Raw genomic sequence first — 24,343 nt, forward strand, 5'->3', positions numbered from 1 at the left:
CTCTTACGCCAATTTAATTATTAGACCAGCCAAAGAACCTAGAAGGGAAGAAGGGAAAATTTTCCTCCCCTACAGATTAAATATCTACAGCTTGTTGTATGTAAAATAATTAAATAAATAAAAAGAACCTAAATGTGGAAAAAAAAAAAAAAGACATACTACAGCGATCAAAGACAGGTGAATACCAGAGTGGATGTCCATAAATGATTTCTACTAGGGTCATCGGTTTTAATGAGATTGGTCAAGACTTGGATCAAAACAAAATCCTTTCTCAGACTAGGTTAGACTCAAAGGACTGTTTCTGTGAGTGTTTTTTTTTTTTTTTTTTTTTTGGTTCAGAGGGTTCCAAGAATGATTGAACAAGAAAGATGCAAGGAGGGAAGGCATGCTGAGTTTTGGAAGCAATTAGAACCAGGGAAACAAAAGCTGAAGGCACTGTCACTCTGTCTCCTTTCTCAGATGCTCTCTGAGTCATCTCTGTGTTTCTCATTCAAGACCAGCTTCCTCCACATGGTGAGACAGATGGTCACCCAGAGCTCCCAAGTTTTAAAGAGAATGACTTCTGTGGCAAGAGGAACAGAGAGATACTCCTCCTCCATCCTGTTGCTCCCAGTGTGACTTGGGCACCTTGTCACCCAGGGACTGTGTGGTGAGGGGAGGGCAGCAAAATGGAGGATCCTTCAGATGCACCATTCTTGGGAGCTTCTGGTGGAAGCTGGGATGCAAGTATATGCAACCAATGCAAATGGGGCCTCACATTCAGAATGGGACCCTGTGCTTTGGGTATAATGCCCTGCGGTTGCCATCTTGAAGTTCTTAATCGTTTATCTTTGAATCTGTGTTTTGTTAATGAATTCCCATGGGATGATGGATCATATGCCAGGGGCTTGGAGCTGCGGCTTATACATAGCTTTGCTTCCTGCTGCCTCCCTACTTCCCTGTATTAATCTGTTCAGGCTTCTATAGCAAAATGCCACAGACTGGGTGCTTAAACAACAGAAATCTATTCTCTCACAGTTCTGGAGGACAGAAGTCCAAAATCAAGGTGTTGGCAAGGTTGGTTTCTTCAGTTCCATGCCTCTTTCCTGGCTTCTGGTGGTTCACTGACAATCATTGGCATTTCTTGGCTTGTAGTCACATCCCTCCAATCTCTGCCTTCATGTTCGCATGGAGTTCTCCCTGTGTGTGTGTCTCTGTGCCCAAATTTCCTGTTATATTGGATGAGGGGCCCACCCTACTGCAGTATGACCTCATCTTTTTCACTAATTACATCTGCAATGACCTTATCTCCAAATAAGGCCACATTCTGACATATTGGGGGTTAAGACTTAAACATATCAATTTGGGGGTGTGAACAAAACTCAACCCATAAGAGTGTGTGTTGGTGTGTGATTGTGTATGTGTAGAGGCTCTGTGTAGCTCTGTCTGTGGGTGTCTATGTAGAATAGTGTTTGTGCGTGTGTGTGTGCATGTGTGTGTAATATGGACTGAATGTGTCCCCCCCAAATTCATTATTTTGAAGCCCTAAACCCCAGTGTGACTGTATTTAGAGACGGGGTCTCTAAAGAAGCAATTAAGGTTAAGTGAGGTCATAAGAGTGGGGCCCTGATCCGATAGGATTAGTATCTTTATGAGAAGAGACACCAGAGAGCTTTCTTTCTCTCTCTCCCCTCAAGAGCACAGAGGAAAGGCCATGTGAGGACACAGTGAGAAGGTGGCCACCTGTAAGCCAGGATAAGGACTCTCAACAGAAACTGAGTTGGCTGGCACCTTGATCTTGGATTTCCAGCCTCCAGAACTGAGAAAATAAATGCCTGTTGTTTAAATCACCCAGTCTATGGTATTTTATTGTGGCAGCCAGAGGAAACTAATACAGTCTGTGTGTGTGTGTGTGTGTGTGTGTTTGTGTGTGTGTGTGCATTAGAGAGTGATTCTTTGTAGAGCAGGGAAACAGACATACCCAGGGGAGACACAAAGGAGGTGAGAGAATCAGGGCCAGACCAGGGCCCCAAGATTCAAGAGTTCTCTCTGCTCTTGGCTTCCTCACCCTCTTCTCAACCCAGTGTCCTTCATTGTATTATTGGTGTGACTTGGGCTGTAAAAGTGAAGCCGCAAGTTGCAAAGCTTCCCAGGAAACAGATCCCATCTAAGCTGTGGAACCAGCTGAGTCTCTTGGCAAAGAGTTGTTGGTTGGGCCCCCTCCCTTAGGCAAAACCACACCCGCTGTAGGATGGATGATCCCAGAGGCTTAGCACGTCAAAGATGGAAGGGACTCCAGAAACCATTCTATCCTTCTTTTTTCCCTCTTTTACAGACCCCAAAACTGAGAAATGAGCAAAAAGGTCTTTCCTTGCTCCCTAGAACATATTTTTCCTGGTTTAATTCAATTATTATTCTGATAATTCATCCAGATTTCAAAAAGCATTGGTCTAGGCCAGGTGTTGGCAAACTATGGCCCACCACTTGTGTTTGTAAATAAAGTTTTATTAGAACACAGTCTCACCTATTTGTTCACATATCAGCTATGGCTGCCTTCATGCTGCAACAGCAGAGAAGAGTAGTCTCAACAGAGACCCTATGGCCCACAAAAGCTGGAAATATTACTCTCTGGTCCTTTTCAGAAAAAGTTTGCCAACCTCTCATCTAGGAGTTAGCAGGCCTGAGTTTTAGATCAGATCTGCCACTGTTATCAGTACAACCTGGGAAAAATAAATCCTTTTGATTCTGACTGTCAGAGTCCCTTCTGCTTTTTCTCTGGATGGTCTATCATGTAGATACAGTTTCTCGATGGAAAGACACTAAACCACAGTCTCTGTTATTATTCCTGATAAAGTGGGCATGCCGTAGCCAAACAGATGGTTTGGGGGTTTTCTTCTTTATGTATTAGTTGTAGTAATTGTGTGAGTAGAAACTTCACCTCCTCAACTATTTGGTTGAGGTACAGGTTATAAAATAAAGGCAGAATAAATGCTTGGGGTTTTTTTCCTCTGTGTTTAACACTTTGTGAGTTGGCTTTCTAGCATCTTCCAAAAGTAGTCAATAATATCTTTTTCTAAAGTAATCCCGTAAGTAAAAGCCTCCTTTACCTTTTTGGCTAAAAGTCTGCAAGGCTCTACGCCTAGAATTGTCACTATCAGTCCCAGATTCATAGGGACGGCTGGTCTGAATAATAATGATCACACAGAAACAGAAATAGAGATTAAAGACATAGAAAAGAAAAGTCTAAATGGCATTTGAGTATGTGGATGCTGTTGTCTGAGGATGCCTCTAGCTCTTTTTCCTTAGTTTGGTTACACGATTCAGTTCCTTCCTTCCTTCCTTCCTTCCGTCCTTCCTTCCTTTCTTCCTTCTTTCCTTATTGTTTTTAAGTTTCTTCAAGTTAGGTTTTTCTGTTTGTCATTTCCATCCAAGAGTCTAAACTACTCTAATAATGGAAGGAGGTGTAGACGAAATAGATACGATCTTATTTCATCAAATTGGAGACACAATTTGAATGAAAAAGAATGAACCTTTTAATAAAGTATACTGGAACAATTGATAATCCAAATGGAAAAACTAGATCTCTACCTCGCATCTTAGACAAAAATTAATTTCAGATGGATTAAATATAAAAAACAAAATTTTAAATTTAGAAGAACATATAGGAGAGTATATTTCTCTTGTAAAGCTCATCAAGGCACAAAGTAATCCCTCCAAATATAAGTTAAAAAATGAATTACTTTGATGGGGTCGACCCAGCGGCATAGTGGTTAAGTCTGCACACTCCGCTTCTGTAGCCTGGGGTTCGCGGGCTCGGATCCTGGGCTCGCACCGACGCACCGCTTGTCAAGCCGTGCTGTGGTGGCGTCCAATGTAAAGTAGAGGAAGATGAGCACGGATGTTAGCCCAGGGCCGATCTTCCTCAGCAAAGAGACGAGGATTGGCAACAGATGTTAGCTCAGGGCTAATCTTACTCACACACAAAAAAGATGAATTACTTTGAGTAGCTAACATGCAAAGAAACAAAAAGAATCAAAATACAAGTCACAGACTTACAGGAGATATTTGCAACATATAGCTTACGGAAGAAAGGTGTGCCTACTGTATAAATAGGCCCTTCAAATCGGTAAGGAAAAGACAACAGTTCAACAGAGAAGTGAACAGTGGATAGAAACCATCAATTCACAGAAGAGGAACCCCAAATGGTCAATAAACCTCACTCCTAATCAGGAAAATGCAAATTAAAACAACAATAAGATATATTTATATAGGTTATGATATATTTATATCTTTATCTGTATATAGGTTATCTTTATATAGGTTATCTTTAAAATGGGTTATGAGTTCACATATTTTAATCAGCAAAAAATATAAAGTCTAACATATTTATGAATTGGCAAGGATGTGGGAAATTGGAAACATACATTTATACATGGAAATATAAATAGGTGAAACCACCTTAGTTATCAGTCTGCCTGTCCTGGTGGGATTAAAGATGTGGACATCACAGAAGACAGATTTTATTTCTAAATATATGTACCAGACAGATCACACAGGTGAATGAGAAGGCAGCTGCAGGATGTTTATTGCAGCATTTTGCTGATGGCATAGCCCTGGAAACAACCCAAACATCTAGCAGTCAAGGAAAGAGTAAAAAGAAACCATGGTTTGGGCAGACAACCAAGTTCTTTTAAAATTATTTTTTATTGAGATAGAATTCACATACTATAAAATCTACGCTTCTAAATTGTACAATTCAGTATTTTGTAGTATATTCATAAGGTGTACTACCATCACCACAATCTAATTTTACAACATTTTCATCACCTCAAAGAGAAACTCCATACCTATTTGCAGTCACTCTTCATTCCCTCCTCCCCCAGCCCCCAGGAAACCATTAATCTTCTTTCTGTCTCTAAGGATTTGCCCATTCTGGATATTTCATATAAATGGAACCATACATGCTGTGGCATTTTGTGTCTGCCTTCTTTCACTGAGCATCAAGTTTTCAAGGTTCATCCATGTTGTGGCATGTAACAGTGCCTCATTCCTTTTTACGGCTGAATAATATTCCACAGTATGGTTAACAACTGAATTCTATGCAGCAAACAATGAAATAGACCCACAAAAATCACCTGGATGAATTTCAAAAGCATAATGCTGAGGGCAATTTAAAAAGTCACAGAATTGTAATATACAATATGATTCCATATATATGTATATATTTTTTAATTACACATAAAATATTACCGTATATCAGCTATCAATAAATAACTGTGTAGTAAAAGTATGAAAAAATCATAGGAATAATATACACTCCCTTGGGTAATGTTTACCTCTGGAATAGAGAGACAGGAGAACAGATTGGGAGGGGCAGAAATAAAAACATGGCAAAATGTTAATGTCTAGAAAACAAGGACAGTGTGCACATTTCCATTTATATTATTTGATGTTTGTCTTTATGATCGAATTATTTCATAATTAAAAACTTAAAAAGAGGAAAGTTATACAGCATATACTTATGATTTAAGAATATTTATATATACATTCCAAATCTTTACACATTCATTATTAAAAAATTACTTTCAGGGGCCGGTCCCATGGCCTAGTGGTTAAGTTTGGCACACTCAGCTTCAGCGGCCCAGGTTCGTGGGTTTGGTTCCTGGGCGCGCAACTACACCACTTGTCAGCCATGCCGTGGTGGAGACCCACATACAAAATAGAGGAAGACTGGCACAGTTGTTAGCTCAGGGCAAGTCTTCCTCAACCAAAAAGAGGAAGATTGGTAACAGATGTTAGCTGAGGGCGAATTTTCCACAGCAAAAAAAAAAAAATTACTTTCAAATCTGGTTGAGTGTCATAACTGTGGAAGCAAAGCTCATATATTTGTATTATACATAAGTGGTCATTTGGTGCCATTGTCACAGCAAAAAAGTCCACACTCAGAAAAATCCTTACAATGATGTATTAACATAAATTAATTAAACTACGGGCACCAAGTGACAAAATCCACATATATCTTGTAAGTCTAACTTCATTGCATCCTTTGATTTTAATAATAATAAAGAAATAATATCAACAGAAGTATGATGGCACTAAGGAAACTCTTTCATTCATGTCAGAGAGGAAATTGGTCTTGACTTGGGTCTAGATGGCTGCCCAGTGCAGCATGAAAGAATCGTGAAGCAAATACATTTAGCTGTTTACCTGGGTGAATGCTACTTAGGGATGCTTTTGTTAGTTCACAACTGAGTGTCTCGTATTTTGTGCTCCTTTTCAAAATCGCTGCATCTATGAGATGCCTCACCCATCAGCAACCACATGGGCTTCTCTGGTGAATCATATTCTATTTACATGGTGCCGTCCAGAACTCCCTACATGAATATTATGAGTACCATCAGCCCATATATATAATACACATTCTTAGCCTATGTTTTAAATCAAACCATACTAAAGTGACACTCCAAATTTTGGGAAAACCCATCCAGTAATTTTTGAGAGGTGTAGAAGCAAAAAGAGAGAAACTTAATCTTGTTATTATGGATTTTTGAGAGAAGAACGCAGAGTGACCTGGATTTCCATATGTCCAGTCATCTCAGCCGTCTTCATCTATACTCCCCTTCCCAGGGAAGAAGCCCATCCTCTAGTGGCTCCTGCTATTCTCCTTCTAAACCTTCAGTGTCGCATATTCACAAGATCCTAGGGGATCCTCAGTAGGGACAGAAGCTGCTTCAGATGGTGTCTTGGTGTTTAGCTCGGCATAGGTCACTCCTTGGGGGTCTTCGGTCTTTGGGGAAAAGAGATGGGCATTTAGAGCTCAGCTGTTCAATATGGTGGCCATGAGCTACGTATGGCAATTTAAATTTAAATGAATTAAAATTTAATTTAATTTAAAGTTCAGGTCCTCAGTTGTACCAGACATATTTTAAATGTGCAATAGCCACATGTGGCTGGCAGCTGTTGTATCAGACAACACAGCTATAGAACATTTCCATCATCATCGAAAGTCCTATTGGACAGTGCCATTCTAGAATGGCTGTGTTTCAGTGAGGATGAGGGTTTTGACTCTCATGTTAATAAAATGAGACTAACAATCAATGGTAACTGGTGCTTATAAAGATCATTGCAAATGTATGGTTTTGAGATAAGAACTACCATCCTATGACAATACCTACTGGTTATATAATATTATATTATTTTTTAAACGATTTTATTAAGATAAAATTTATATACCATAAAATTCCCTTATTATAAGTGTATAACTTGATGACTTTTAATAAACTTGTAGAACGATGCAGCTATCACCACAATACAGTTTTAGAGCATCTATCACCCCCAAAATTCCCTTGTTCCTGTTTGCAGCTAAGTCTTGCACTCCCCTCTCCACCCCCAACCCCCATCCCAGCTATAAACAACTATTGATTTGCCTTTTTTGGAGATTTTATATAAACGGAACAATACTATACACAGCCTTTTGTATATGGCTTTTTTCACTTAGCAAAATGTTTTTGAAGTGTATTCATTTATCACATATATAGATAGGTTCTTCCTTTTTTATTGCTGAATAGTATTCCATTGTATGGAGGTACCACATCATAATATTATATTATTATACTGTTATTATTATCAACAATTTTCTAATCAATGCCACTAATCCAACATTTAAAATAGACAAGATTTGTTGATTGATGCTTAATTTTCGAACCTGTCAACGATGTTTTTCCATATCCTTTTAAAAATATGTAAATGAATGCAATGTGGATAAATATTTTTTAATTGCAACAGTGAACTATTTGCACCTTTTGGTAATGCCTCTATTTACTTGCTTTGGCATAAAGAATAAACCAATGAACCTCTGTGTCCTGTTCAAATATGTATAAATGTTATCTGATATTGCTTATAGATGTAATGCTAATTAATGTTAAATCACAAATAAACAGTATTTTAAATAGAAAAAAAAGACTGACGTAAATTTATTAACATTTGTTAATTGATGCTCTGATACCATCCATCTGACATTTAAAGTTTGCTGGACACTGCAATAAACCCTTCATGTGTATGACACCTCCGGATTTGCACAAGACTTTTCAATGGCGATTTTTATTCCCAGTAGATATAGGAGGAAATGAAAGATCTAATTTACAAGGATTTCGTGATTTGTCTCAGGCCACACTGGTGATAAATAGTAGGCATTAGGAGCTGGAATCCAGCTACTCTGGATCTCAAAGCTCATGGTTTGTTTGTTTTTTATTGAGTTTTAACTGACATGTAACATTGTGTAAGTTTAAGGTGTACAACATATTGATTTGATACATTTATATATTGCAATATGATTACCGCGTAGCTTTAGCTAACACCTCTATCACAGTCACATGATTATCATATCTTTTTCGCAGTGAGAACAATTAAGATCTAGTCTCTTAGCAACTTTGAAGTTTTATAGTACAGTACTGTTGACTATCATCATTATACTGTGCATTGGATCCCCAGCACTTATGTATCTAATAGCTGCAAATTTGTACCCTTAAACAGTATCACCCCAATTCCCCCACCCCACCCCCGCCCCTGGTCACCACCATTCTACTCTCTGTTTTTAGGAATTCGCTCAAAGCACATGTTTTTAAACACAATGTTAGTTGGCCTCTTGTCAATTGTGTGAGTTGGGGGCATCCACATAACCAGAGTACCGCTATATGAGCAAGTGAGCTCTTGGGGAATTCCAAAGGGGAGAACTCACCAAGATAGATATCCTTTCCAGCTTGGATAAATCTGCATGTGAGTGAGAGAAAAAAAAAATTCAGTTCTCAGATTGCAGGAGTCAGACTTTAGTCTTTCTATCCCATCTCTTGCGGTTTCTTCTTTTGTTACTTACCTGTAGCCTCCTGCACGGGAAATTCGGAATTGCTGGTTCTACAAGAGAGAGAAGCACATTGAAGCACAGGATCTGAAGATTTGGGGGAGAGGATAGGGCTTTGGAGAGGAGAGGAGGAAGGTCACAGCTCGGGCTGAGAGAGGTGGTCCTGGGCGTGAAATCACTGATGTGCAGGTGGGGTCCCTGAAGCACGGAGTGCGAGTTAAGCTGGACACAAGATATGTCAGATATATTTACCTCTTGGTGGGTTCTTCATGTGATGAGCCTATAAAAAAGAATCCAGGGAGGAATTTACCTAATGAGAAAATCCTTCCCTTTACGCCCCTTCCCCTTCCCCAGCATTTTTAACTGCTGCTTCTCTGAACTCACCATGCCGAGTGCATCTGTAGATGAAGAGGACTGAGAGGAAAAGGAGAAAGATGGAAAGGCAGCTGAAGGTGGTGACAGCGATGACACTGGTGTCTGGAGGGAGAGAAGCAGATCAGAGAATCAGTCTGGCTCCTGAAACACACTGATAGGGTTAAGCAGAGCAGTTACGAGGAGTCAGACGACCTGGCTTCGAAACGGAACTGCCACTTCGAAGCTGGCACTTCCAATTGCTTTAGCGAATTTGCTTAATCTCTCTGAGCTTTCATTTCCCCATTCAAAGTGAGGATAAAGATAGTGGATACTTCACTGGAAGGTAGGGAGATGAAATGGGTCAGTACCTACAGAGAGGGTTAGCGCAGAGCCTCGCACATGGGAAGTTTGCAATCAATGTTTCACTCATAGCAATAATACTGATCATTTATTGTGAGACACTCTGCGCTAGTTTCTTCTTATGTGTTCTCTCTCATCTTGGCAATAAGCACACAAGACAGGTTTACTGTTTGCATTTCATTCAAACAATAAACAAAGTACCAGGAAGTACAATGAATTGCCCAAAGTCACACTGACAGGATGGGCTGTGGATCCTGATATGTCTAACCTTTTAGGCCAGTCAGCCACAAGGTCAGGGTAGCTGTGTGCTGGCCACTGGGTGTGGAAATACGAGAAAAGTGATCTTCTAGGGAACTCATAATCTGGTGAGACACACGTTTACCCAACAAACTGTGATGCTACAGAGGCGATAAGTCCAATCACAGATGAATGAAAGTTCAAACTCTCACCCAGTTCAAGAATCATTTTCTATCTGGTATATATGATGGAATATTATTCAACCATAAAAAAGGAGGAAATCTTGCCATTTGCAACAACATGGATGAGCCTGGAGGACATTATGCTAAGTGAGATGAGCCAGACAGAGAAAGACAAACACTGCGTGATTTCACTTACAGGTGGAATCTAAAAAAAAAAACCGAACTCATAGAAACAGGGAATAGAATGGTGGTTGCCAGGGGCTGTGGGTGGGGGAAATGGGGAGATGTTGTTCAAAGGTTACAAACTTCCACTTATACGATGAATAAGGTCTGGGGATCTAATGTATAACAAAGTGAGTATAGTTGATACCACTGTATTGTATAATTGAAATTTGCTAAGAGAGTAGCTCTTAAGCATTCTCACAAAAAAAAAAAGGGTAAATATGTGAGGTGAGGGATATATTAATCAACTCAGTGGGGGGATCCTTTCACAATGTATACGTATATCAAATTATCACGTTGTACACTTTAAAATATCTTACCATTTTATTTGTCAGTTATACCACAATAAAGCTGGAGAAAAAGGAGGGAGGAAGGCTCATAACAATACCTAACTTGAAGAGATAGGTGCTAAGGAAAGATACTGGCTTTAAAGCGCTCAGTCTAAAATCTGACTCACCGTGTAGGATAATAAGACTGCAGAGATAATGATTATTTTCTCACCCAATATTCCTCCCACACCATCTCCCTCTATAGCAGACGCTGTCATGCTTTTCCTCTCGTGTTCGCAAGATCCCTCTGCCATTTTATGCACTCCAGATCATGGTTTCTTTCCCTTTCCGACGTGAACGTTTGCATCTCTTTGTTGGGAGACTGCCTTGAAGGATCAGAAATGCCTTGGGATTATGTGCCTCAGGGGCACCCCTTTACCAATGACTACCATTTGTAGGAACATGAATGCCCTTGCTCTGGCCTCGTGTATTTGTGACTTTCTCTATCTCTTGGGCTTTCCTGCAGGATTGAGCAAAAGATACCAGCTAAGGGACCCGAATATCCCATCCTTGCTTAGTGTCTTTTCCTCCTAACCCTTCTTCCCTGCTCTCCTAAGATGTCACTTTCACACTAATACTTATTTAAGGGTCTGCTTCTCCTGGCACCGAATCCAACAGACCCTCAAAAGCAACAACGCTATCAGTGCGTCTCCATGGACATATGAAAGCAGGGCGGGAACGGTTGTTCCGGGACCTTCAGGGCCCCTCGATGGAAGCAGAGAAACGTCAACCTTACCTTATCCTTTCAACTCTCCCCTTGCCCAACCTATAGTTTCTCTCACTCAGAAATTTGCCAGAAACGAGAAGTAAATTATTGCAAAAGTTTTCTCTTCACATGGCCCCACAACCTGCTGATCTGGGTTCACCCTGAGATGTCCACATATCCTGGTCACATTTCACATCACTATTTACAAATTGTCAAAGTATATTACAAAGGTTCTATGATATCGGTTTGAAGAAATCCGACTGAGCAATGGGATACAGCTTGACACAGGACATAAATGAAGTCACAGGCATCAGAAGGAAAGCCTGGCCTTGTGTCAAAGTTAGGTAACGAAATTCACCGTCAGTCCCTGCCCGGCATTGGAGTAGAGGGTCCATTTCTGGTAGCTTTGAGACATATGTGCACAGGCTGGGACAGCATATCTGTGCTTAAAGATTTTTATTCTGTTTATAATTGTGGTGGTATAAATATGAACTCAGAAAGTACATCTTAAGAAATTATAGACACAACCGCTGGGATGGCTACAATAAAATAAAAGGAAAATAACAAATGTTGGCGAGGATGTGGAGATATTGGAAGCCACATATATTACTGGTGGGAATGTAAAATGGTACAGCCACATTAGAAAACTATTTGGCAGTTCTTCAAAAAGTTAAATATACAGTCACCATATTCCCAGCAATTCTATTCCTAGGTAGAGACCCAACGGAATAGAAAACAGAGACTCAGATACGTGTGCACCCATGTTCATAGCAGCATTACTTGCAATAGCCAAAAGGTACAAACAGCCCAATGTCCATCAACTGATGAATTGGTAAACACAATGTGGTCTATCCACACAATGGAATATTTTTCAGCCACGAAAAGAAATGAAGTGCTGATACATATTACAACATGGATGAACCTTGAAAACCTCATGCTAACTGAAAGAAGGCAATCTCAAAAAAGACCACATATTGCATGAATCCATTTATAGGAAATATCCAGAGTAGGTAAAACAATAGAGTCAGAAAGCAGATTAATGGTTGCCAGGGCCTGGTGGGGGCTGGGGGTGGGAATGAGGAGCCTCTGCTTAATGGGTACGAGATTTTATTTTGGGAATTAGATAGTGGTGATTGTTGCACAACCTTGTGAATATACTAAATGCCACTCACTTGTACACTTTAAATGGGTGAATTTATGAAATGTGAATTATATATCAATAGATAAAGAAAAGAAATGTCATACAACAGCTAAAAATGTGAAAGCTTCTCTTCCTCCTCCCTCTCACACATTGCTAGACTTCCCACCTCATTTCTGATACTTCCATGCTCCTCAACTCTATCAGATTTCAGATCTCTCCAAGAAAACATTCCTGGTATGAACTATGTTCATAAAGCTGGAGTAGTAGTCATTTCCAAGTCTGCTAATACTGAATAAAAACAATTTCAAAGGTTATTACTTATTTTGCAAGGACATTTTGGAGGATACCTTTAAAAAACTGGATTATACCCACACAGACTCTAATGAAAACCTTGAATAGTTTTGGCCCTTTGGAGTAGGTTACAGGGAGGTTATGAGTTGCAGAAGGAAAGGATGATTAAGCATGTAGATGCCAATTTACATCATATGTTTGGCCATTAAAATCTGGATGAGCTCCTGTTTCAGTCTAAAGCTGCCAAAAGCTCTAACTTTTAGAAGAATCTCTGAGGACAGAATCCTAGTCAATTCTTCATGGAAAACCAACATCAGAGGGAAAGGATTTAATATTTATCTACTTTTGAGACTTTAAAGTTTTAGCCAAAGTCCCAGTCCTGCTGTCCAACCCAGCACATAAACTCACCTCCATTCTTCACAAAACTCCGCTATGGTTTTTCAATATGTAAAATGGCAAACAATGCAGCTGTGCTGTTTTACTCACCAGTTTTTTCAGAACCCAGAAGTGGCTTAGAGGTCATCTCCACTCAAAAGGGAGTCATTCCTCCAATAACATTGACAAAGTGGGTAATAAGATTCTTCTTGTGCCTTTTAATCCAAGGGGACCTCCTGCCTCATGAGGTGGATGTAACTGGGAAAAACATCTCCTCTCTGATTATTTTACCTGTTTTTATTGAAGAAGCTCCATGTCCAGTGTGGTTGTCTAGAAAACAAGATGCAGAAGAAAGAGTCACAATGATTATATGGGAACTTTGGGGACATAAGTACTCATGTTCTACTTAGAGACTCTATGCCCTCTTTGGGAAGTAGAGAAGAGAACATCTTTTCCATTCTCTCAATGCTCATTGTGTCCCCAAAACAGGGTCAAAGATTTGGTTACTTTTCTTAATACTCCTGGAGTTTCATAGTATTTCTAATAACAAAAATATTTATGAAGGACACCACCAATTTTCCCTCTTTCAATCCCATCCTTGCCAATCTTCTCCATCCTGGGAAAGAGGACCACCATTTTGCAATATTTTCTCCCATTCTGTAGGTTGCCTTTTCATTCTGTTGATTGTTCTTTTGCTCTGCAGAAGACTTTTAGTTTAATGTCATCCCATTTATTGATTTTTGCTTTTGTTCATGTGGTTTTGGTGTCATATCCAAAAAATCATTACCAAGACCAATGTCAAGGAGATTTTTTCTTGTTTTCTTCTAGGAGTTTTATGGTTTTGGGTTTCATGTTTAAGTCTTTAATCTATTTCGAGTTAATTTTTGTGAGTGGTGTAAGATAAGGGTCCAATTTCATTCTTCTACATGTGGTTATCCAGTTTTCCCAGCAACATTTATTAAAGAGACTATCCTTTCCCCATTGAGTATTCTTGGCTCTCTTGTTAAATATTAGTTGGCTGTATATGCTTGAGTTTATTTCTGGGCTTTCGGTTCTGTTCCATTTGGTCTATGTGACTATTTTTATGTCAGTACCATACTATTGTGATTACCAGTGCTTTGTAGTATTGTTTGAAATCAGGCAGTATGATGCCTCCAGCTTTGGTCTTTCTCAGGATTGCTTTGGGTATTCAGGAACTTCTGTGGTTCCATACAAATTTTAGGATTGTTTATTCTATTTCTGTGAAAATGCCATTGGAATTTTGATAGACATTGCATTGAATCTATAGATGGCTTTGGGTAATATGGACATTTTAACAATATTAATTGTGCTGATCCATGAACTTGGGATATCTTTCTATTTATTTGTGTCCACTTCAATTTCTTTCATCAGTCTTGTAATTTTCAACATACAGATCTTGCACCTCCTTGGTTAAATCTATTCCTAAGTATTTTGTTGTTTTTGATGCTATTGTGAATAGGATTGTTTTCTTTATTTCTTTTTAAGATATTTTATTGTTAGTATATAAAAATGGAACTGATTTCTGTATGTTGATTTTATATCCTGCAACTTTACTCAATTTATTGACAAGTTCTAACAGTTTTTTGGTTGAGTCTTTAGGATTTTTCCTAAAAGTCTTGAGGACTTTTTCCTTTTATAAGGTCATATCATCTGCAAATAAAGACAGTTTTACTTCTTTCTTTCCAATGTGGATGCCTTTTATTCCTTTGTCTTGCCTGAGTCTCTGGCTAGGACTTCCAGTATTACGTTGAATGGGAGTGGTGAGAGTGGGCATCCTTGTGTTCTTCCTGATCTTAGAGGAAAAGTTTTCAGCTATTCACCATTGAGTATGATGTCAGCCATGGGCTGGTTGTATACGGCCTTTATTGTGTTAGGATATATTCCTTATATACCCAATTTGTTGGGAGTTTTTATCTCAAAAGGATATTGTATTTCATCAAATGCTTTTTCTGTGTCTATTGAGATAATCATATGAATTTTTCACTCTCTTGATATGGTGTATCACATTTATTGATTTGTGTATGTTGAACCATCCTTGCATCCCAGGGACAAATCCCACTTGATCATGTAGTATGATTCTTTTAATGTATTGTTGAAGTTGGTTTGCTAACATTTTGTTGAGAAGTTTTGCATCTATTTTCATCAAAATATTGGCCTGTAGTTTTCTTTGCTTTTAGTATCCTTATCTGGATATCCTGTCCATATCAGGGTAATGCTGGCCTTGTGAAGTGAGTGTACGAGTGTTCCCTCTTCTGCAATTGTTTTTGAAGAGTTTGAGAAGGATTGGCATTATTTCTTCTTTAAACATTTGGTAGAATTCACCAGTGAAACCATCTTGTCTTGAGCTTTTCTCTCTTGGGAAGTTTTTGATTACTGATTCAATCTTCTTACCCATCACTGATCTGTTCAGATTTTCTATTTCTTCTTGATTCAGTCTTGGTTTGTAGACTTCCACAAAGGCTCTCTCATCGGTAGGTGATTGCCAAAATCTGTGTTTTCCAGATGTTCTTGGACCACAGCCAAGAGGGGCTGGAACTGCTTCACAGTCTCCTACAGGTTCTACAGCCAGTACTGAGGACCGTCTGCCCATTACCCAATGCACAGCTGGGGAAGGCCCCTCCCAATTCCCTTGGTGTATGATGCTGGATCCCACAACTCCCACAGAGGCACTTTTGTTCATGGATGAATGCTGAATCTTTGTTGTAGAAGTGGGGGACAAAAACAAGGGATGTCTTATGCTGCTATGATGCTCAGTTTGTTTTTTTCTTACTTTCTTGACTTGTAATGGTTCCGGGATCCTCATTTTCAGCAGAGCAATAATGATACATTCAGTTCCATTGTATGGAATCAGACATCAGAGAGTGACAGTGTGACCTGGAGTCATCTCAGGCTCTCCATTGACTGAGAGGGAAAGTTTTAGGACTGATCCTGAAGAGGACAAGGCATTAGGGGTAAAGGGAAAGGCAGGGCTTCTAGTATTCCACTGTATCTGGGGACGTTCTCATCCACGTCTCTGTATTAACCATGCCTTTTATTTTCTGCATTTGATGCTTTGATATCTCGACACCTTGCTGAACCTGAAGGGATTCCCCTCCCAGAGTTATCCAATTCCTAGAGATGGGAAATAACTTTCCCTTGATCATACCTTTCAAATGCAAATCAAACCATCCAGAGCCCACCCTCCCAACCATTTCCTTCACTGGGCTGTCACACTCAGGACCACTATTCCCCTGCCCTAATCACTCTAGAGTCAGGTCGTGGAAAACCAGGGACAGCTTCAACACCCCAGAACAAATCCTAAGCCTATTCCTTCTCACGAAGCCACAATAAAGCCTCTTGCCCACAGTTCTCCCCCTCCTTTTGCTCCTGACTGACCCTGGTGCTTCCCTGTGTGGTCCTGCAAGGCACAGATTTTCCCCTCCTCTTGGGAACTGTAACAAACTGTCTTTTCACTGACAATCATCTCTTCATCTTTGGCCTTACTGTACCTCAAATTTTCTATTAATACCTATATTCTGAAAGACTCTCCCACATCCACATCAAGACCCACTCAGATTCCCCAATAAGAGCCTTGTCCCCACACTCAGTCTCCATTCCCCAGTTCCCTACACTGATGGTGTCATATCTGTCGTTTTGTTTCCTGGATTCCTTCTTCCCCAGCCAGATCCCATCACAGGAAAAGGAATATGTGGATCAAAGAGCAAACCTGAAGCTGTCCCTCTCACCTGTGACCATCAGCTGCAGGTGTTCACTCTTCTCTGACCACTCATGGGAGGCTGTTGTTTTGTAGGAACAAAAGTAAGTTCCAGCATCCCTAGGCTCCAGGTCAGTGAGGAGGAATTTAGTCTCATTTCCTGTTGCTATCTGCTCCTGCTTGTACCTAGGATCCTGTGATTTCCCCAGCAAGAATGTCACATTCTGGAAGGGAGACTGGCACTTCAGGGTCACATTAGTACTGCGTTCAACCACTGTTCTGTGCAAGGCGATGAGGAAGGGTTTGGGAAGCTTCTCTGGAAAGAATTCAGAGTTAGTTTGACTCTTCACCCTGAAGGCCATGAACACCCTCCTAGAATTTAGAGGTTTAAAGGGAATAGGTCATGAAACTGGGGATGCAGGAACAAACAGGGTGCATGAGAGACAACTCACCATTCTTTTTCTCATCTTCATGGCCCAGACAAAGCCCTAGAAGAGAAATCCTCATGAGAGATGAATGATGTGTTTATCTTTGAGCACAAATCAGCGGAGAATGCACAACTAATTTGTTAAAGATCTGTCCTAGTCCTTCTAGCTATTTCCCTGGGTTTATTTTTTACCTTTGATATTTGTCATGTTTTTTGTCCTTCAGAAGTTATGTTTATGTAGAAAATTCCAGAAACTTTTTCTGATTTATTGCATTGCTTTCATGATTATTCTTTCTTTCGCCACCTAAAATCGTTGAATGTTTACCTATATTTTCCTCTCGTATTTTCTGAGACTGCAGTTTTTATCCTTACCAGTTAAATAATGCGGGGGTTATTCTACAGTGGGCTGTCAAGGGAGGGTTTCTTCCCTCATTGAAATGGAGAGCATCTGCTCTCCCAGACCAAGTCATTCTCCTCTTAAAGAAATCAAGACGTTTTCTGATCCTAAATGCTCTCCTCACTTGTGGCTTTGCTCTTTACATATTTTAGCCCCCACGTCTTCCATGTTCTGTTCTTTATATTTGCTTCTGGGATAGGAATGTCACCCTATGGATGGAAGAATGGGACCCCAGCCCCATATTGTAGGGAAAGTGGGACACCGGTCTTGGGGTCTGTTTATGGGTAAAGCTAGAATTTCTCTAGACATGAGAAATTTGACTCAGGTATTGACTCACAACACAGACCCTCAAGCTTCACCGAGAGGGAAAGAGGTGGGGGGCTTGACAAAGGACCAAAGCTGCATTAGCAGTGAGAATGGCTGGGATGAATAGGTAGGGAATTGGCTTTTGTGTGGTCAAGGGGTCCTAGGTCTCATGGTCTCTTTTCAATCCTTCCCCGAATCCTGCCTTTAGACTCATGTCATCTCAGCTCTGTGATCAGCCAATCTTCTGTTCAAATAGTGACTCCCATTCTTTTTTTTTTTTTTTTTAATAAGCACATAGTAGCCTTTAGTTCATTTACATCATGAAAGTCTAGGGAGGAATAGGCTGTAAGAATTGGAGGAGTGGTTCTTTCTTTTGACAAACGAAATTGTAACATATTTTATGTGTACAACATGATGATTTTATATACACATACATTGTGAAATGATTCTTGCAATCAAGTTGTTTAACACATCCATCACCTCACATAGTTACCTTTTTTGTGTGTGAGAATGCTTAAGATCTACTCTCCTAGCAGATTTCAAGTGTATAATACAGAATTATCAACATAATAACTGTGCTGTACATTAGACCCTCAGAACTTACTCGTCTTTCTTAATAAGGGACCACAATTGACTTAGGCAAAGAGAATTGGCTCCAATGGAGAAGTCTGTTATTAAGAAGAAGAGACCCATTGGCATCTAGGATAACTTGAAAAAGCAAAGAATAAACATAGGTGTATGGATAGCTCTTTGGAATGTTACTAGAATTCTGAGGAAGGGAGGAACGGGTAACATCAGTAAGCATATTTCTAAGGAAATAACTAAAATTAAAAAAACGACTAAGGCAGAGGTCAAGATGGCCATAGGAAGATCCTGAACTCACCTCCTCCCACGGACACAACAAATCTGCAACTGCATTTGGAATAATTCCCTCTGAAAGAGACCTGAAAATAGGAGGAACAGAGACTCCACAAGAAATAATAAAAGGACAGTATCGAGAAGGGTAAAAGAGGCAGAGTCATGGGCTCACCCAGGGAAAAAACCACACTTCAGCTGTAGTGATCCACAATCGGGAGAGATCTCAAAAGAACAAAACTTCTCTGAGAAGCGGGGGATTTGAGCTCCACGTTGGGTACCCAGACCCTTAGATTCTGCACAGGAAAGATAAGCCCTCAAAACACAGTTGGAGGCATCACACTCCTTGACTTCAAAATATACTATAAAATTATAGTAATCCAAAGAGCATGGTACTGCCACAGACACATAGATCAATGGAACAGAATTCAAAGCCCAGAAATAAACCCACACACGTATTGACAGCTAATTTTCGACAAAGGAACTAAGAACATACAATGGGAAAGGAAAGTCTCTTCAATAAATAGTGTTGGGAAACCTGGACAGCCACGTGCAAAAGAATGAAAGTAGACCATTATCTTATACCATACACAAAAATGAGCTAAAAATGGATTAAACACTCGAATGTAAGACCTGAAACCATAAAAATCCTAGAAGAAAACATAGTCAGTATACTCCTTGACATCAGTTTTAGCAGTATCTTTTCGAATATCACATCTACTCAGGCAAGGGAAACAAAAGCAAAAATAAACAAATGGGACTACATCAGACCAAAAAGCTTTTGCACAGTGAAGCAAACCAACAAAATGAAAAGGCAAGCTACTGAATGAGGGAAGATATTTGCAAATCATATATCCAATAAGGGGTTAATATCCAAAACATATAAAGAACTCATACAACTTCATATCCAAAAAACAAATAATCCGATTAAAAAATAGGCAGAGGATCTGAACAGACATCTTTCCAAAGAAGATATACAGATGGCCAACAGGCACATGAAAAGATGCTTAACATCACTAATCATCAGGGAAATGCAAATCAAAACCACAATGAATTATCACCCCACACTTGTTAGAACGGCTATTATCAAAAAGACAAAAAATAACAAATGTTGGCAAAGATGTGGAGAAAAGGGAACACTAATACACTGTTGGTGGGAATGTAAATTGGTGCAGTCAATATGGAAAACAGCATGGAGGTTCCTCAAAAAATTAAATATAAAACTACCATATGATCCAGCAATTCCACTTCTGGATATTTATCTGAAGAAAATGAAAACACTAATTCAAAAGGTAGGGCCGGCCCCGTGGCTTAGCGGTTAAGTGCGCGCACTCTGCTGCTGGCGGCCCAGATTCTGATCCCGGGCGCGCACCGACGCAGCGCTTCTCCAGCCATGCTGAGGCCGTGTCCCACGTACAGCAACTAGAAAGATGTGCATCTATGACATACAACTATCTACTGGGGCTTTGGGTGAGAAAAATAAATAAATAAAAAATTGCAAAAAGTATCTGCATCCCTATGTTCTCTGCATTATTTACTATAGCCAAGATATGGAAGCAATCTAAGTGTCTATCAATAGATGAATGGATAAAGAAATTATGGTATATATACAATGGAATATTGCTCAGCCATAAAAAAATAATGAAATCCTGCCATTTGTGGCAAGGTGGATGGACCTAGAGGGCATAATGCTAAGTAAAATAAACGAGATGGATAAAGACAAATACCATATGATTTCATTTATATGTAAAATCTAAAAAACAAAACAAATGGACAAACAAAACAAAACAGAAACAGACTCATAAATAGAGAGAACTAACTGATGGTTGCCAGAGGGGAGCAAGGTGGGAAGTTGGGACAAATAGGTGAAAGGGATTAAGAGGTACAAACTTCAAATTATAAAATAAGTAAGCCATGGGGATGTAATATACAGCATAGGGAATATAGTCAATAGCATTGTAACAACTTTAGAGCGGTATAGATGGTAACTAGACTTATCATGACGATCATTTCATAATGCTTATAAATATTGAATCACTATGCTGTACACCAGAAACTAACATAATGGATGTCAATAATACTTAAATTAAAAAAAGTAAAAACAACAAAAAATACCAATTATCGAGTATCTATCTTTTGGCAGACTTTACATTCATCAACCATTTATATACTTATGGTATTTAGCAGGTCCCTTACAGATCGCTATCATTTACTATACAGCTACCATCTTCACCTGCCTCTGCCACTTATCATAGATTTAACGTTTAGTAAGGTCTTTACATATGTCAAATGGAGAGGGATACAATTTCCATGCTAGTTAGGTGCTATTACCTTCAACTGAGATAGGGAGGAGTAGGGGACAACAGAAACCATAGTTCCCTCAAAAAAGTGACAATAAAAACTATTATGATATTGTGATTTGTAATAAAAAAAATACACATTTGGTCTTTGTTCTTTGCTGGCACAGAGCTCCTAAAACCCGTGGAATTTCCTAAGTGTTGAGAGCAATAAAGGTGTCTTTTGTGATATTAATGAGTTGACTGTTGGAAAGCACCTAAGGATGAGGGCTGGTTGACACTGAAGCTGACCATGTGATTAGAGGGGTGAAACTTTCAGTCTGGCCTCCCTATCCTGGGAGGGGAGTGGGGCTGGACATGGAGTTCAATCACCAATAGCCAATGATTAATCAATTGTGCCTATGTAATGAAGCCTCCATAAAAACCCAGAAGGACAGCGTTCTGGTTGGTGAACATGTGGAGATTTGGGGAGATTGGTGTGCCCAGAGAAGGTATGGAAGCTCCTCGACCTTCCCCATACATTGCCTTATGCATCTCTTCCATCTGGCTGTTCCTGAGTTATATCCTTTTATGATAAAGTGGTAATCCAGTAAGTAAAATGCTTCTCTAAGTTCTGTGAGCCACTCTAGCAAATTAATGAAACCCAAGGAGAGGGTGGTTGGAACCTCCCATCTATAGCCAATTGGTCAGAAGCACAGGTGACAACCTGGACTTGTGATTGGCATCAGAAGGTGGGAGCAGTCTTGTGGGATTGATCCCTCAGTCTGTGGGATCAGACACTATCTCCAGGTCAGAATTGTAGGACACCCAGCTGGTGTCACAGAGAATTGCTTGGTGGTGTGGGAATACCCCTGTCTCTCCAAGTCAGAATTGGGTGCAGAATCCTAATTGATGACAGAATTGGAACTACCAATAACTGGATATCTATAATTTTATAGATCCTTTGAACACATCATCAGAAAGTTTAAAATTTTTATGTAGAATATTATTCGGCCACAGAAAAGGACATAGCACTGATACATGCTCCATCATGGATGAACCTTGAAAACATTAGGCTAAGTGAAAGAAGTCAGACACTAAAGGTCACATATTGTATGATTCCATTTGTATGACATATCCAGAATAAGTAAATCTAGAGACAGAAAGCAGATGAGTGGTTGCCAGCAGATGGAGGAAGGGGGTATGGGGAGTAACTGATTAATGGGTACAGCATTTCCTTTAGTGGGGATGAAAATCTTTTAGATCTATATAGTGGTGATGCTTCCAAAACATTGTGAATGTATTAAATGCCGCTGAATTGTACACTTTAAAATGGTTAACCTTATGTGAATTTTAACTCAATACATTTTTAAAATTTTCTGTGGGTACCTTTACCCTCTCTAATAGAGATTTATACAGATTCAAATATCATAAGTCCACCTGAAATAAGATTAAGCCAAAGAATGATTAGCTGCATTAGTTCATGCAAGCAACCTCTATAAGTGCAGTGGTGATCTGGCCTCCAGAAAATCCTGATCTAGAGATTCAATGCTGTTAGGCCCTTTTCTCTTAGCTCTCATGTCCAGCTCCCTTTGGGTATTGTCTGGATAGGACCAAGAGCCTGGAAGCACAGCCATAGGCAGCTACAGTCTTGCATATTTGGAAAGTTGCACTCACAGAGGGAAGAAATTCAAACCTCAATGCCAATTTGAGAAACTTCCGACAGAATTGGACTGGCTCATCTTGCATCATAGACCCACCCCTGGAACAATGATTATGGCTGGAGGGAAGGTGTTATGGATTGATTTGTATCCCCCAAAAAGATCTGTTCAAGTCCTAACCCCCAGTACCTGTGAATGTGACCTTATTTTGGAAGTAGCATTATTTGATCTTTGCAAATGTAATTAGTTAAGTTTAACATGAAGTGATACCAGAGTAGGCTGGGCCCATAATTCAATATGATTGATGTCCTTATAAGAAGAGGAGAAGAGACACAGAGTCAGAACACATAGAGGGAAGATGACCATGTGAAGATGTGAGGGACTGGAGTGATGCATCTACAAGCCAAGGAACACCAGGGGTTGCCTACTGTCCCCCAGAATTGAGGAGAGAGGCATGGAACAGAATCTTCCTCAAAGCCCTCAGAAGGAACCAATCCTGCTGACACTTTGATTTTGGATTTCTGGCCTCCAGACTATGAGAGAATAGATTTCTGTCATTTTAAGCACCCCGGTTTATGGTACCTTGTTTTGGCAGCCCTCAGAAATGAATACGGGGAGGATGAGGTCAGTCACTTGACTGCCCAGCTTATTCTGCCCTGCAGCTGGAGGTTTGGGGTATGGTGACCTACAGCCACCTCTAAAGCTCAAATGTGTGTGGAGGAGCTTACCCCAAAGAAAAGGGCTGTACCCAGAAGAAGGAGGAAGTAACTGGGGCAGATGGTGAGTCCTGTTATCCTCCACACCCCTACTCACAAAGGAGGAACTGGGAGCTTAGTAAGGTAGAGATGCTGGGTCAAAATCTAGAGCTCCTAGGAGACTGAGCCAAGAGTGTAATCAAGGTCTTCCTTTTTACAGGCTGAGGTCTGCTTGATTACATGCTATTCAAATTGAAGATGGTTAAAATTAGGCTAAGGATAGTGCTGCCCAGGAAATTTTCTTCCTATCCGTCATCCCCAGGCATAGGTCTTTTCTGTATTGCTCATTTGTACCCAAACTCACAGCTTTTCACACGCTATAGACCCTGCCCCCTCATACACCAATGGAACACGCAGGGCAAGACTCAGGTATTTAGACCATACAGACTTGGAGACCGCATCTGAGCTCTGCATTTCTCAGCCGAGTAAACAGAAGGTATTATTACACATCTCTGAACCTCAGGTTCCTTTTCTCTTATGTGCCAGCACCAGAAGCGAGGTGTATTGGTACCACAGCCCACAAAACTCTGAGAGGTCGCATGTATGCAATACACAGAAGCCATCATATCTATACTAGCCTTGTTTCCTGTGTAAACCCCCACTCCACCATGAATCTTCTCACCCATCCTCACTCATCTGTCCCAGTCCCAGTCCTGCAGACTCACCGAGGCAAAGCAGGGACAGAAATTCTATGATCATAGCGTCCTTTCTGCCAGGACCAAGATGCCCTCTTCAGTTTTACAGTTCAAAGGAAGAAGTGGGACGAGGGCAATCGCAGCTCCCTCCTGCCCGCTTTGTCCCCAGGATGTGTGGGGAGGGGTTTTGCCCTGACACTTTGGTTCACCACCATCTGATGTAGTTTCCTTCTTGCAACCGACTCAGGAAACAAGAAGCCATCAATGACAACATCTTCCCCAT

At 40.1% G+C, this 24,343-nt stretch overlaps 1 protein-coding gene across 1 annotated transcript; it reads right to left on the reverse strand.

Annotated features, from left to right (window-relative positions):
- Window positions 1-4,200: 4,200 nt before the first annotated feature.
- On the reverse strand, window positions 4,201-24,297 carry VSTM1 (V-set and transmembrane domain containing 1). Its single transcript, XM_058530166.1, has 9 exons — window positions 24,091-24,297; window positions 17,201-17,236; window positions 16,780-17,064; window positions 13,325-13,363; window positions 9,221-9,313; window positions 9,089-9,116; window positions 8,852-8,889; window positions 8,717-8,748; window positions 4,201-6,766 (listed from the first exon to the last, which is right to left on the reverse strand). Exons 1-9 carry the CDS (start codon window positions 24,122-24,124, stop codon window positions 6,647-6,649), a joined length of 705 nt encoding a protein of 234 aa, XP_058386149.1. The 5' UTR covers window positions 24,125-24,297; the 3' UTR covers window positions 4,201-6,646.
- Between the last annotated feature and the right edge of the window lie 46 nt (window positions 24,298-24,343).

This window comes from Diceros bicornis, chromosome 34 (assembly GCF_020826845.1).
Source record: "Diceros bicornis minor isolate mBicDic1 chromosome 34, mDicBic1.mat.cur, whole genome shotgun sequence".
Lineage (NCBI taxonomy): Eukaryota > Metazoa > Chordata > Mammalia > Perissodactyla > Rhinocerotidae > Diceros > Diceros bicornis.

Coding starts and splice junctions, on each gene's coding strand:
- VSTM1 (XM_058530166.1), bottom strand. CDS start 24,124: ATGATCATAGAATTTCTGTCCCTGCTTTGCCTCG. Junction 8,890..9,088: donor CATGAAGAACCCACCAAGAG/GTAAATATATCT, acceptor TCTCTCTTGTAG/AACCAGCAATTCCGAATTTC. Junction 6,767..8,716: donor TGGAAAGGATATCTATCTTG/GTGAGTTCTCCC, acceptor TTTTCCCCAAAG/ACCGAAGACCCCCAAGGAGT.